The 12244-nt window shown below is 50.5% G+C and overlaps 4 protein-coding genes across 4 annotated transcripts; 2 read left to right on the plus strand and 2 right to left on the minus strand.

Moving 5' to 3' along the window:
- Positions 1 to 164: 164 nt before the first annotated feature.
- On the minus strand, positions 165 to 1790 carry UHO2_04167 (uncharacterized protein; the record flags this gene model as incomplete). The annotated part of the gene is made up of 1 exon (XM_041555840.1): positions 165 to 1790. The coding sequence occupies one exon, from the start codon at positions 1788 to 1790 to the stop codon at positions 165 to 167; it is 1626 nt and encodes a 541-aa protein (XP_041411774.1).
- Positions 1791 to 2451: 661 nt separating this feature from the next.
- UHO2_04168 (uncharacterized protein) lies at positions 2452 to 4803 on the minus strand (the record flags this gene model as incomplete). The annotated part of the gene is made up of 1 exon (XM_041555841.1): positions 2452 to 4803. The coding sequence occupies one exon, from the start codon at positions 4801 to 4803 to the stop codon at positions 2452 to 2454; it is 2352 nt and encodes a 783-aa protein (XP_041411775.1).
- Positions 4804 to 5936: 1133 nt separating this feature from the next.
- Positions 5937 to 8213, plus strand: UHO2_04169 (uncharacterized protein; the record flags this gene model as incomplete). Its single annotated transcript, XM_041555842.1, has 1 exon — positions 5937 to 8213. The coding sequence occupies one exon, from the start codon at positions 5937 to 5939 to the stop codon at positions 8211 to 8213; it is 2277 nt and encodes a 758-aa protein (XP_041411776.1).
- A 3515-nt stretch (positions 8214 to 11728) lies between these two features.
- On the plus strand, positions 11729 to 12244 carry UHO2_04170 (uncharacterized protein; the record flags this gene model as incomplete). The annotated part of the gene is made up of 1 exon (XM_041555843.1): positions 11729 to 12244. One exon carries the CDS (start codon positions 11729 to 11731, stop codon positions 12242 to 12244), a length of 516 nt encoding a protein of 171 aa, XP_041411777.1.

Consider the following 12244-nt stretch of genomic DNA (forward strand, 5'->3'; position numbering starts at 1 on the left):
GGAAAAGGAAAAGGAAAAGGAATGCAAACAACTGTAATGCAAACGTTATCAGCAGCATGTCCAAACACCTGCCGAGCATGCCAGATTCTGTGGGAGGAGGCACCATGGAATCAGAGACAAGGAAACAGAGGCAAGCGAACAAAAAGGACTCCAGTGGCTGCAGCTTAGTATGGACAAGGGCGCTCCGACATTTCTGGAGCCAACTGCTGCGGGTTGATGGTCTGTAAGATGGTATCTTTAATCGCGGGGAAGACAGTTCTGAAAGCGTCGACACCAAAGATCATATCGAGATGTTCATAGTTCTGCAACTCGACTGTATGAATCATCTCTATGTTTTTCTCGATGCGTTGAATACGTTGAACCAGAGGTTTGCCAAGTACAAGATAGTCGATATCACCGTAGAAGATGGAATGCGGTGGGAAACTTGCTGGGAACCAAGGATCTGAAATGCGTGGATCGAAAATGCATCCTCGGTGGGAGAAACCTGACATGTACCAATAGAGAAGTTCGGAAGAAGTTGGGATGGGAACCGTACGAAACATCTTGGGTTTTTGACGTCCAAGCCAATTGTGATCATGGAAACCAAACAAAAACGCAAAGATAACATAGGCAATATGACCAAACCAAAAGGTAGGCAGGAACTCCTGTGCAATACCAATAGCCGGCATGAACTCGCGAACTCCAAAGACCAACCCCCACCACTTGCGCGAACGGAATTGACGAAGTAATGAGAACGGGAACCTTCGCAACACCGATCCAGCATAGACAGAGGGGCCAAGAGCAACAAAGCAGCTAAGCTTGTTGCCTATTTGGGGACAGATACCAGGACTAAGAGCAAGGTACATCGATCCCGAACCTTGCGAGTGACCAACATAGGCAAGTTGAGGACGACCGGTAGCAGCAGTGATGTAATCGACAAGATCGCCAAGATCAAAGGCAAGCTCTTTAAGACCCCAAGCCCAGAAACGTGGATCGGGTCGAGTATATTGGGTATGAGCGGCTTTGAAGTTGGATCGGATATTGGTGATCCAAACGTCGAAACCTTGATCGACGAGCCAGAAAGCCATGGAACGTTCTTCGTTGACAACAAAGTGGGACGAGTTGCAAAGAATACCGTGTTGAAGAACAACAGGATGACCTACTGCACCGCTACGACGAGGGTCTGAAATGCGATGAGCTTTGAGAATCCAACCGCCTTGGGTGACGATTTCGTGCTCGTCGCACTGGTAACCCCAGAATTCGGCATAGTAAGCAGGTCTTCCGGAACCCCTCTCACCGGTGATCCTGCGCTCGTATTCGCGATCGGCTTTGGCCTTTGGTGGAGACTTTTTGAAGGGGTTCAAGTAGGCAAAGTAAGCAGCGACAAGAACGATGCCGAGTGCGGCAGTGCTGAGGACAAAGGAGATGGCCTGTCGGATGTTGAGGCGGATGCGTTGGAATGTACCGTAGTTTCCATAGCCAGCAACGACGTGGTCGAAGAAGGGCATCTCGAGCGGAGCTTCCTCCTGATAACCGGGGAAAGTCGGGTCGAAGAAAGGTCTCTCATCGCGATGATAATACTCTTGAGCGCCGGGGTCTCTCCTGATCTCGACACGCGGAGGCCGAGATGGCTCGACCTGGCGACCGTCGAACTGGGCCGATCCATCTTGGAAAGAGGCATCATCTGCTTGGGCACGACGTGGTGCGGCGCGGGTAGGAACATCTGCGTTGCTCTCAAGGTCGTCACCCCGTTGTGAGGCAGCATCGGATGCGCGACGACGCTTGGAATAGTCGATGAATCCAGAAGCCATCTTTGAGTGATTTGGTGGCCGATGGGTGCTATGCTACCCTGGGAGTGGTGATGATGGTGGTGGTGATGGTGGTGGTGATGATAGTCGAACGAGATCATCGCGGTGAGAGGAAAAGAGGACAGAGCGGCTGCTCACTTGTGCGGGGAAATTCAATCCAACCGCAATCCAAGCCTAATTTTAACTAACAGAGAGACAGAATGGCTGCTGAAAGCCTAGAAAACCTCGCTTACGCATCTGCAAAAATCGAGTAAAAAAGAAAAAGAAAAAGAAAAAGAAAAAGCAAAAGCATTGATTCAGATTTCGCTTCTCTCCATTCCAGCCCAGCAAAAGCGAGGTCTGAACATACAAAACCTCATATACTCGATCAAAGACACAAGATGGCCATCGATTGGCGTTCATTTGTTGGGCGTTCTGAGCGTTGGTGGCTGCTCGGATCGTCTCGCTTATGCAGTGGCTGCTTTCGCCTTTTGGAATGCTCCAAGTCAAATCACTTTCAGTCGCTTCGTAGCTGTCGCTCGTGGCATCCTCTCGAGTGGCATTATGAGCGTGTCTAGGTTGGTACATGTCTGCAGACCGTTGAATGCTTGTGCGGCTCAAAGCCTCCAAACCTGGAGCTCATCTCGAGAATCGCATTCGGTGGGCATTGCTGACTTTAGCGCTCTCAATCCGAATCCGAGTCCGAGCCGCTCTCATCGGAAGAGCTTTCCGAGTGAACGAGATCATCGTGTCCTCCTGCTGCTCCACCTACACCGCCAATGATAGCATCTGCATTACCAAACTGGTTCAGCTGCTCCTGCAAACGTGCGATCCTCTCAGCCTCTTCGCCCTCGTCCAAGTTCTTCTTCTTGATACCACCTGTGCCACGTTTACGTCCATCCAAAGGCGCCGACTTGCTGTTCTTGTTGGGCGTAGGCGCTGGCTTCTTGGGTCGCACCACGTACTTGTACAGCTTGTACAGCGTCTTGGGCGACAACTCGTCAATGTCGAGCTCAATCTCCTCTTCATCGTTCTCGTTCGGTGGCTTGTCCTCGTTGATGATGCGGATCGCGCCATCTAGACGCTCTTCTGACAGTTCCGTAATCTTGGCCGCCAACTCCTCCTTCTGTTCGTAGGTGACGGTGCGGATGTCCTCGTCGCTGTTGTCATCTCGGCGGCTGGAGCGGTCCTTCTTGTTGCTCGTAGATGGCTTCTTCTTACAAGCCGAGCCTGCCGACTTGGCCTTTTTGGCGGGCACGTATTCTGCCGCTGCCGCTGAAGCTGAAGCTGAAGCTGAAGGACTGCCAGCAGACTTGGCTTTACTCTTCTTCTTGCTCGCTGCGCCGCTCTCGGATGCTTTCCTCTTTGTCCCCTTGCTCTTGCTCTTCTTGGATCCTCCTGAGCTGGCGTAGCTCTCCTGTAAGGATGCCAGCATGTTTTTCGTGTTGGCAATCAAACCAGCGTTCTGGTTCTTTGCACCTTCCAGCATGGCCAGGGTGGAAGAGAGCTGTGAGATCTGCTCTTGAAGCGTGGCCAGGAATTCGGGTTGCACATCATCTTGGTCCTCGTCTGCACCTTGGTCCTCCTCGTCGCTTTCTTCATAGTCCGGCAGAGGGGCGGGAGCGGGCTTGCGAGACATCTTGTCCTCATACACCGCCTTGAGCTTTTCGCCCATCAAGGCGACGTCCGAGCCAGGTTGGTTAAAGGTGAAGCAGTTTTGGAAGAGCAACTGCATGTCGGCGTCAAACTCGTCGGCATGCGCATACTGACCGGCCCTGATGTTCTTCTGGATGTCACGAAGTGCGATGGGCTTCTTGATCATCTGGAAGTAGGCAGGCGCCCAGTCAAAGTCCATGGTAGGCTTGTCGTAAAAAACCCAGGCAAGATTCGAGTAAGTTGGCTTAAGCAAGTCGTCAATGATTCTGGTGCAGAAACGCAACTCGTCTTGGGCCACTTTGGCGTGGTGCGCCTGCTCGCGTGCTGAGGATCCAGCGGCCTTCTTGGCGGCCTTTCGTCGTGCCGCTTTACGCATCTCGGAAGATGATGAAGCACTTTGGGGCTCGTTGGCCCAGGGAAGGTCCTTGGGCGGAGGGGGATGGATCTCTCGTTTCGGTCTGCCGCCGAGATCGGAGGAAGAGCGACGAATGGTAGGGACAGGGTTGGATGGACGACGAGCACGTGCTGCAGAGGCATCCGCAGACGACTCGGACGAGTTGGGAGCGGGAAGCTCGTTCATGTACTTGTCAAATGCGGCTTCGAGGACTTGAGCGTTATGCGTGTAAGGGCTGTCCGGACCGTTGAAGAGTCCACAGTTGAAAAAGACCTGGCGCACGTCGGTGTCAAAGTCGTGAATGCGTCGGTAGTAGTCCTTGTTCTGATCAAGACCAAACTTGCGCGCTGACTTGACCTTGTCGCCTGGCTTTGAGTTGGGCTTAAGGACGAGGGCAGTCAAGGCGAGCTTGATGTCGATGGTGCCAAAGTCCATGGGTCTCTTGACAATTGTGGGGTAGTGAGGAATGCTGAGAGCGATGGGGTCGACAGGGACAAGGAAGGCTGCCGCCTCGCGTCGAGTTTTGAGAGATTTGAGTGTACTTTGTGCGAATTTCAGCTGAGCTGGGGTGATCTCGATGGGGCCGTGATAAGGTTTGACCTCGACTGCATCGGAATCGGTCAGTTGTCGTGGAGCAGACTGTGCAGTGAAGCCCTGCGACTGCGACTGTGACTGCGACTGCGACTGCGACTGCGACTGCGACTGCGACTGCGACTGCGACTGCGACTGCGACTGCGACTGGGCCTGTGCTTGTGAGACTAGCGCGGCTGGCTGAACACCGACGCTCGAGAGGGGCTCTGCAGTGGGTGGAAGAATGGGAGCATTTGCTGGCTCGAGTTTTGCAGGCGTGGCTTGGAAGGTGGAGGCCAAGCTGGCATCATGATTTGTCTTTGGCTTGACAAAAGACTCGATTGCAGGAAGCGAGGAGGATGTAGGGAGGGCATGTCCGTTGGTGGGTGTGCTGTTGTGGAATGTAGGCTCAGACATAGTGGGCTGGCTGAATGCGTTGGGGAAGAGAGGTGCGGTGCTGGTGGTTGCAGAAGCAGAGGATGGATGCGCAACCGCCGTGTTGATGACCGAACAAAGCGTTGAGAGGATAGCAGCAGGAATGAGGTGGTTGGGTGGCGGTTCAGGTATGCGGCCAAGCGGATGATGGCTGGATGAAAGGGTGGATGGATGGATGGATGGATGGATGGATGGAGGTGATGGTGACGGTGATGGTGGATGGATGGATGGATGGATGGATTCGAGATTCGAGATTGGAAGCAGTTGAAACAGCGTGAGCAGCACTTGCCGACGTGTCTGTGTGAGCTTTTCGAACAGCGACAAAGTGAGAAATAAATCGGGAAGGAAAGTCCGACTTGCAAACGCGTCCTCCTCTTATACTTTCTCGACTTTTCTTTTTTTTTTTTTTTTTCTCTTTTTTTCTCTTTTTTTTCGCAATTTCCACTTTATTTCTTCACGCGCCTAAAATGTCCAGTTCGAGAGTCAAGAGAGTTCAGTCCAGAGCGAGCAGCGACACGCGCTTTTTCTTGTCCATTCGGCGACACGCTCAGCCCCTCACAGCTCTCGTCGTGTTTTCTCTCGTCCGTCGTGTTTTCTCTCGTCCAGCTCTTTTTTTTTTGGCTTTTCGAGCCCGATTCGAATTCTCATCTCTCGATCCTCGCGATCTTCTCGCTTTTCAAGATTTTGAATCCAAATTTCAGGCCCCATCAACCTAACAAGAAAGAGTGCCCGCTTTTGCATTCCGAGTGCCGAGTCCCGAGTGCCGAGTCCCGACTACAGAACGGCAAGATTAGTTCCGAGATTTGAGATTTTCGATTTTCGTCTGGTTTGGCTTTTCAGTTGAACCAAATCCGCTCGCCTTTCCGCTACCATCCACGCTTGAATTGCTCTTGACCCATCATCCATCGCCAGTGCAAAGCTAGGCAACTCCATCACCTTCTGCTGGCATCCAACAGCAGACAGGTCTCAGTAGCTGTGATCCGCAGCACTCGGACCTGTACCGACCATCAATCTCCGCTGCAAACTCCAAAATCTTTCATCTCTTCTTTCTCCACCTCGCTCTTGTATCGTTGGCACTGCATGAGCAGACTATTGCCTCAAACATCTTTCTTGATATGGCCCTGAGCGCCGCTCTCCGTGCAAGCTTTGGCTTCCTACTTGACCGCCATCACAATGTACCACTCCCCCACACCAACATCCACCTCACTCCCGCCAACGCACTTCAGTCTCTCTTTCGTCGCCAAAGAGACCTCTCACTTCCTATAACACCAGTAGCCATTCTTCCTTTCATGCTCCAATTCGAACATCTTCAAGCTCTTCTTTGCGCTTGGACGCTTCTCGCCATCCTCCTCCTCTTCGCCTTCTGGACCAATCCGAGTGAGGCCTCTTTCAGGCCCTTCCTTACAGACCTTGTCTTCCGCCAGCGCCTCAGACTCCTCGATGACCAAGATGCCGTGCATAGCTCTCATGTCCAGAGCGACAATCTCGCAGATACAGCCTCCAAGCACATCCTATCCGCTCGCAAATCCGACTCCAATGCCTTTTCCTCGTTGCTCTCTACCGCTTCCTACTCTTCTCGCCCATTCGCTCTCACTTTCCGTTCCAAAGTTGCTCTTTCCCTCCGCACTCCGCCCTTCCATCGCAAAGATCTTGGCTTGCTCTCCATAGTCACCATCTCCCAGAGCATGCCCAGTCACTCCCTTTATGACCAACAAAGAACATCTCAGCAGAACAGGCCCCATGCGCCTCCCTCTGGTAATGTCGACCGTTCCATCGATTGCACATCCCTCTTCATTGGAGCTTTCGGCAAGTGGTGGCTTCTGGCCTTTGGTATCCCCGATCTGCCAAGTGCAAGGTCGCAGATCCCTCAGCAGTCAACAAAGGCCGGTCGCGAGGAGTTGGAAGAAAACTTGTCCGACATCGCTGATTGGGGCCTACTAGAGATGCGTGCCCTTGACCCCGAGCCTCAATCGCGACGCAATTCAAACTTTGCACTCAACACCATCGCAGATCAAGCTACCGCTCAGCCACTACCGCGGCATGCGCCTAGCATCGATCTCACCGCTCACCCCGGAACAACAGCATCCTCTACAAATAACCATCTCAATCTCGATACGGAAAACGAGGATTGTCTCAGTATTACCGCCTTGGTATCTCGCTCTCAAAGCGAGATTGTCGATCTTCAGGAACAGCTAGCCTCTGTCAAAAGTGCCTCCACCCGTGCTTGCGAAGCGCTCGAGCTTGACCTTGAGCAGGTCCGAGCCAAGAAGAAGGAAGAGGAAAGACTCAGATCCGATATCAAGACAAGGACAAAGGCTTTAGACGACAGTAAGAGGCAGGTTGAAAGCAGTCGACGTGAGGCAGAGAGGAGACTCAAAGCTGCCAACACATCTCGCGCTCTCAAGCAGGCCAGTATTCAGCAAAGCAAGGACCAGATGGAAATGCTTAACAAAAGACATACCATCATTATCAACAAGAAATCCACCAACGCTGAGAAGAGACTTGAACGATCCCAGCAGCTCTCGGCACTCATCAGCCAAGTTAAGGAGAAGGCTGAGAAGCTACGCGGTGAGATTGATGGATTGCGTCAGCAAGTGCAAGCCGCTCAGCATCAACTGCAGTTCGAGAAGAACAATGCTCGCTATGCTCAACAAGCCGACTTTTCCCGCGATTACCCTCGAGCCGAGCCGCAGCCGCAGCCGTTCATGTGGAATCCTGCAATCCATCCCACCCAGCTGAATGGACACGAAGCGATGTATGCTCACTTGGCCGCAGCACAAGATCCTCTCGTAGATTCTTTGGCTCGAATGGAGGAGCAGCGTGCGTTAGCTGGAAAGCGTTTCAGCTCGAGCCCATTCGATGGCGATGCTGCCCTCTCGATCAACAAGTTGCCCAACGCCCACACGGATGCATATGCCGACCTTGGTACCAGTGTGTTACGCAACGCTTTCCGTCGTGCCAACGCCGCTGCTGTAACAGACGTCCGGGAGATGATGCCCACTGCCTCCCAAGGCCTGGCTAATCCTTCTCTACAAAATGCATCCAACTTCGAGGCGATCAAGCAGGCTTTTCAGCCGACTGTCGCCACCGAGGAAGACGGCCGACAATCATGGTCCGCCTTCGATGTCTGGCAGTCTGATCTGCGTAATGGCAGCGATCGACAAAAGATGCAATGGTCTTCTGGTGGCGCAAATGCTAGTGCCGACTCTTTGCCCCATTTCAACGCTAGCAGCGCATTCCTGCCTCTTGATCGAAGTAACAGTGCTGAGCAAATGCCTTTCTACAATCTTCCAGGCCAGGCCGACTCAGAGCAAATGCGCAACATGTCCAAGGTCAAGAGGGCTTTCCGTTGGCCCTTCAGACCCAGTCAGGTGCAGGATGACCTGGTCTAGCCTGTCCCTCGACAGTCTTAGACGTGGATCCACTCTGCCCCTCTGTCCTCTTTTCGTGAGCCTGTTATCTCTGTGTGTACATCAATGGCGATCCTATCGCTCACTTTGGAAATTACAATCACTCGTACATCAATCATCCTTTGCCTTCTTATGTCTTTCGTCCTTTTGACCTGTCCTCGCAGCGACTAACTGCTGGCGGTCCCTCAGGTAACTTAAGTACATGTCTTTCAAGTCCTATTGCGATGGTGCCATCAAGTACAACAAGATGACGAGTATATATGTCTTCCCAGTATCCTGTCCATTTGCCTGCTGGAACGGTGGAACATGTTACGGATCCGAGTGAGCCAAGCTAATGAAAATGTGAGATCGAAATAAAACTCACACAGTTCCACTCTTCTACTTAATTTAATTCAACACACGTGTCAGCAGTCGCGTGCCAGAAACCTGAAAGCTGTTGTAGAAACCTAGTATAACTGATGTCCATGAAAAGTGCAACAAGGTTTTCCTTACTTTTGATCTCCACAAGATATGCTGCAAGGGTGTGTAATGGTAGGTTTCAACTAACTGTTGTGAGCACTTCATTCAGAGGATACACAGCACATTGGGTGGGATAAGGTTGTCTTGCTGTGACTATACCAAGTACAGGATGTCGACATCTGTTGTAGCATGAGTATTTGTAATGCTGGCAGTTGCTCAACAGTAGTTGAGAGGTGTCTGGACCACAATAGAGTTATTGCCTGCAGATGGGTTTGAGCCAGACTGCAGTAGAGACACTGCCTTCGGTGGATGACTGGACCGCAGTGGAGACACTTTTCAGCGGTCGCACACCTGGAACCCGAAATCTATTGTAAAAGCCAACTAGAATTGGTCTTGGCAAAATCTATTGTAAAAGCCTTTTATGATCTTTCTTGCTGGAATAGATTGTAACAATGATTTAGAATGCATTCTGACTAACCACTGTGGACATTCCATCCAGTGGTAGCATGGCACAATCAAGGTCCTAGAGAACCTACTTGGACCACACCAGGGTGTGTTGCAACAGCATCTGTGTTGACATGAGCATCTGTAATGTTGACAGTTGCACAATTGAGTTGATTGATTGATAACCAGACTGCAGTGGATGACTGCCTTTGGTAGGAGATCAAGAGTTCCAGACTGCAGAGTCTGCCTTTTGTATTGATCAGTATCCAGACTGCAGTAGAGTACTGCCTACAGATGCTGTCAAATAGTGGTAATACAACACACTCACTATAATAGAAGCAATGGCCTGCAATTGCAACTGGTTGACAGAAACAACTAAGTATATGATAAGGTAAAGATATAGCTAGTTAAGTATAGAGTGGATGAGGATCCACTCAACAACTATGAAAAAGGGAATGTGTAGTTATATAGATGTTCTTGCAGTGTCACCTGCAACACTTCTCTTGCTCCTCTCAGGGAGTGTAGGTTCTCCTTTGGCACTGCTCCTCCTGCTTCCTGTCCTGTCTTCGCTCCTATTCCTCGTACCCCTTGTCTCCAAGCTGGAGTGAGGGCGAGCGACTGTAAGCGGTTGCGTGCCTGAAACCTGAAAACTGCTATAGAAATCTAGTATGACAGAATACAACAGATTCCCATGATAAGTGTGGGAATCATATCCTTACATTGTAATTCCATGGGATGTACTGTAAAGATGAATAAGAGTAGGTCTTGACTAACCACCTTGAATGCTCCATTCAGAGGCTATGTGGCACGTCAATGGATGAGGATGATCTTGCTATATTATGACAGGAGTGAGGCATCGACGTTGTCATAGGGTCTGCGCAGAAGACCCGAAATGAGGTATGGGGTGCCTTGTGCGCACAAAATGTGAAATCTACTTGATCACAGGTTTCCAGTTGATTTCACCAACAACAACTGCATCATGAGTTTCCAATCGATTTCACCAAATGCGCCACAAGAAGCTCCCATCAGTACAGAACGGGCCAATCGGCGATGAGGAAGCAATGGGAGGTTTGGAAGAGAAGGTCTCCATCATCAAGGGTAAAGGATAGGATAACAGAAAAGGTTTCACATGCAAGGAGCAGGTCCAAGTTCAGCCAAGAAGAGGACAGAGCTCAGGAGCATGAGGTAGGTTACCACACAGGGGGGGCTTGCTCAGGATCACATGGGACCAGTCACAAGGGAGGCTGCATGGATGGGAGCAGGACAATAAGGGTGATCACACAGTCAGGGGCCCACCAGATAGGGGTCAGGAGAACAGCCATGGATTGAGAGGAGAGGGAGATGGACCAAGGGGACCAACATGGGAACCATGAGGAGGACGGGCAGTGTTGAGGAGGTCAACACACAGCTCAAGGGAGAGGAGGAGACAGGAGGAGGATGGGAACACTCTCCAAGAGGAGCAGGAGCGATGCCATGGACGACACCCTCCAAACACATAGATACTACCACTTCACCATAGCATATGAGTGGATCCTCATCCACTCTACTCTTTATCTTACTTACTCTTGACTTGTATCATTGCAATAGCATAGCTTTGCAATGACATCTTGAACATGTGTGTTGTATCACCATCAGATGTCAACTGTAGCTGGTGTTCCTCAACACCTGCAGTCCAGTTTATCCCTGTAGGTGGTGTTGCTCAACATCTGCAGTCCAGTCAGTTACTGTAGGTGGTGTCAAAGCACTTGCAGTCCAGTACATTCCATCATCTGTAGGCAATAAGTCTTATTGCAGTCCAGATGACAACAAGAGCAATTAGCACTATGAACACTTGTGCTGCATTAGGAGAGTTGTGTCTGATACCACTCTCACCTCAATGTGTTATGGACATGCTGCACAGCCTCTGAACGGAGTGTTCAAGGCGGTCAGCCGAAACCTACCAGAACTCAACTGTCTGGTGTCAGAGGTCACACACCAGAAACCTGAAATCGGTAGTAGAATGAATACTGCTACAGAACCTGTCGAGATATGTGGTAATGTGCTGTGTATTATGATTCTTGTTGAGATATGTTGTAGAGAGGCCTCTATGACTTTCCTCACTCAAATCTGTGATAGATTGATTGTTATTGCAGGTTTTGACTGACCACTGTGGACACTCCATCCAGAGGTAGCTTGGCATGATCAATACTATGAATGTATTATGATGACACCAAGGTCTGGTGTGAATGGTGTTGTTGGTGCTGACACAAGTGTCCAGTGTGTTGACTGAATGCTTGAAGTGATCCCTGGACTGCAGTGGATGACTGCCTTTGGTTCTATGATCACAAGCCAGACTGCTGGTTGCTATGAACCACCTTCAGTGTCGATTGTTATCCGGACCACAGTTAATACTGCCTTTGGATGTCAGTGAATGGTGATACAACACACATGCTACAATGGAAGCAAACTACTATGATTGCAACTTGCTGACAGAATACTAAATATACTTATGAGAAGTTATAGCTAGTAATATATGGTGTAGAGTGGATGGGGATCCACTTGCTTGCTGTGACAAGGGGCATGGTTATATAACCATTCCTGAGGCATCGCCTGCAATGCTGCTCCTACTCTGGGAGGCCTCGTCGACTCTGCTCCTCCTCCTCATCCTTCCTATCCTGTCCATCCTTCTTGTGCTACTTCTCATGGTCACTGCTCCTCTCACTTCCTGTGGATGGATGGTTCTTGTGCTACTTCATCATTGTCAGGGGCCATCCCCACTTCATCTGAGTGGCAACTTGCATCTGTTCATCACCCTCCTGTCATTAGCACCCATCTGCTTGCATCAACTTCATCATTGTGCAAGGTCCCTACTTCATCTGGTGGCAACCCCCTTGTTCATTGTTACCCCTTGCTGTATCAGCAATAGAGGTTTCCCTTGGGCCGATTCCTGTGAGATCTGTAGCAGCGAGTGTGGTCCTGCTGATTCTATTGACTCCTGTAGTATGACCAGTGTTCCTACTGATCTTGACAAGTTATGTCATAGAGCTGTTGATCCTACTGATCTCACTGAACTCTGTTGGAACTCTACTTTCACCCAATCCATGATGGTTGCGCAAGATCTCTCCATATGA

Source organism: Ustilago hordei (genome assembly GCF_900519145.1).
Source record: "Ustilago hordei strain Uho2 genome assembly, contig: UHO2_contig_08, whole genome shotgun sequence".
In the NCBI taxonomy this organism is placed as follows: domain Eukaryota; kingdom Fungi; phylum Basidiomycota; class Ustilaginomycetes; order Ustilaginales; family Ustilaginaceae; genus Ustilago; species Ustilago hordei.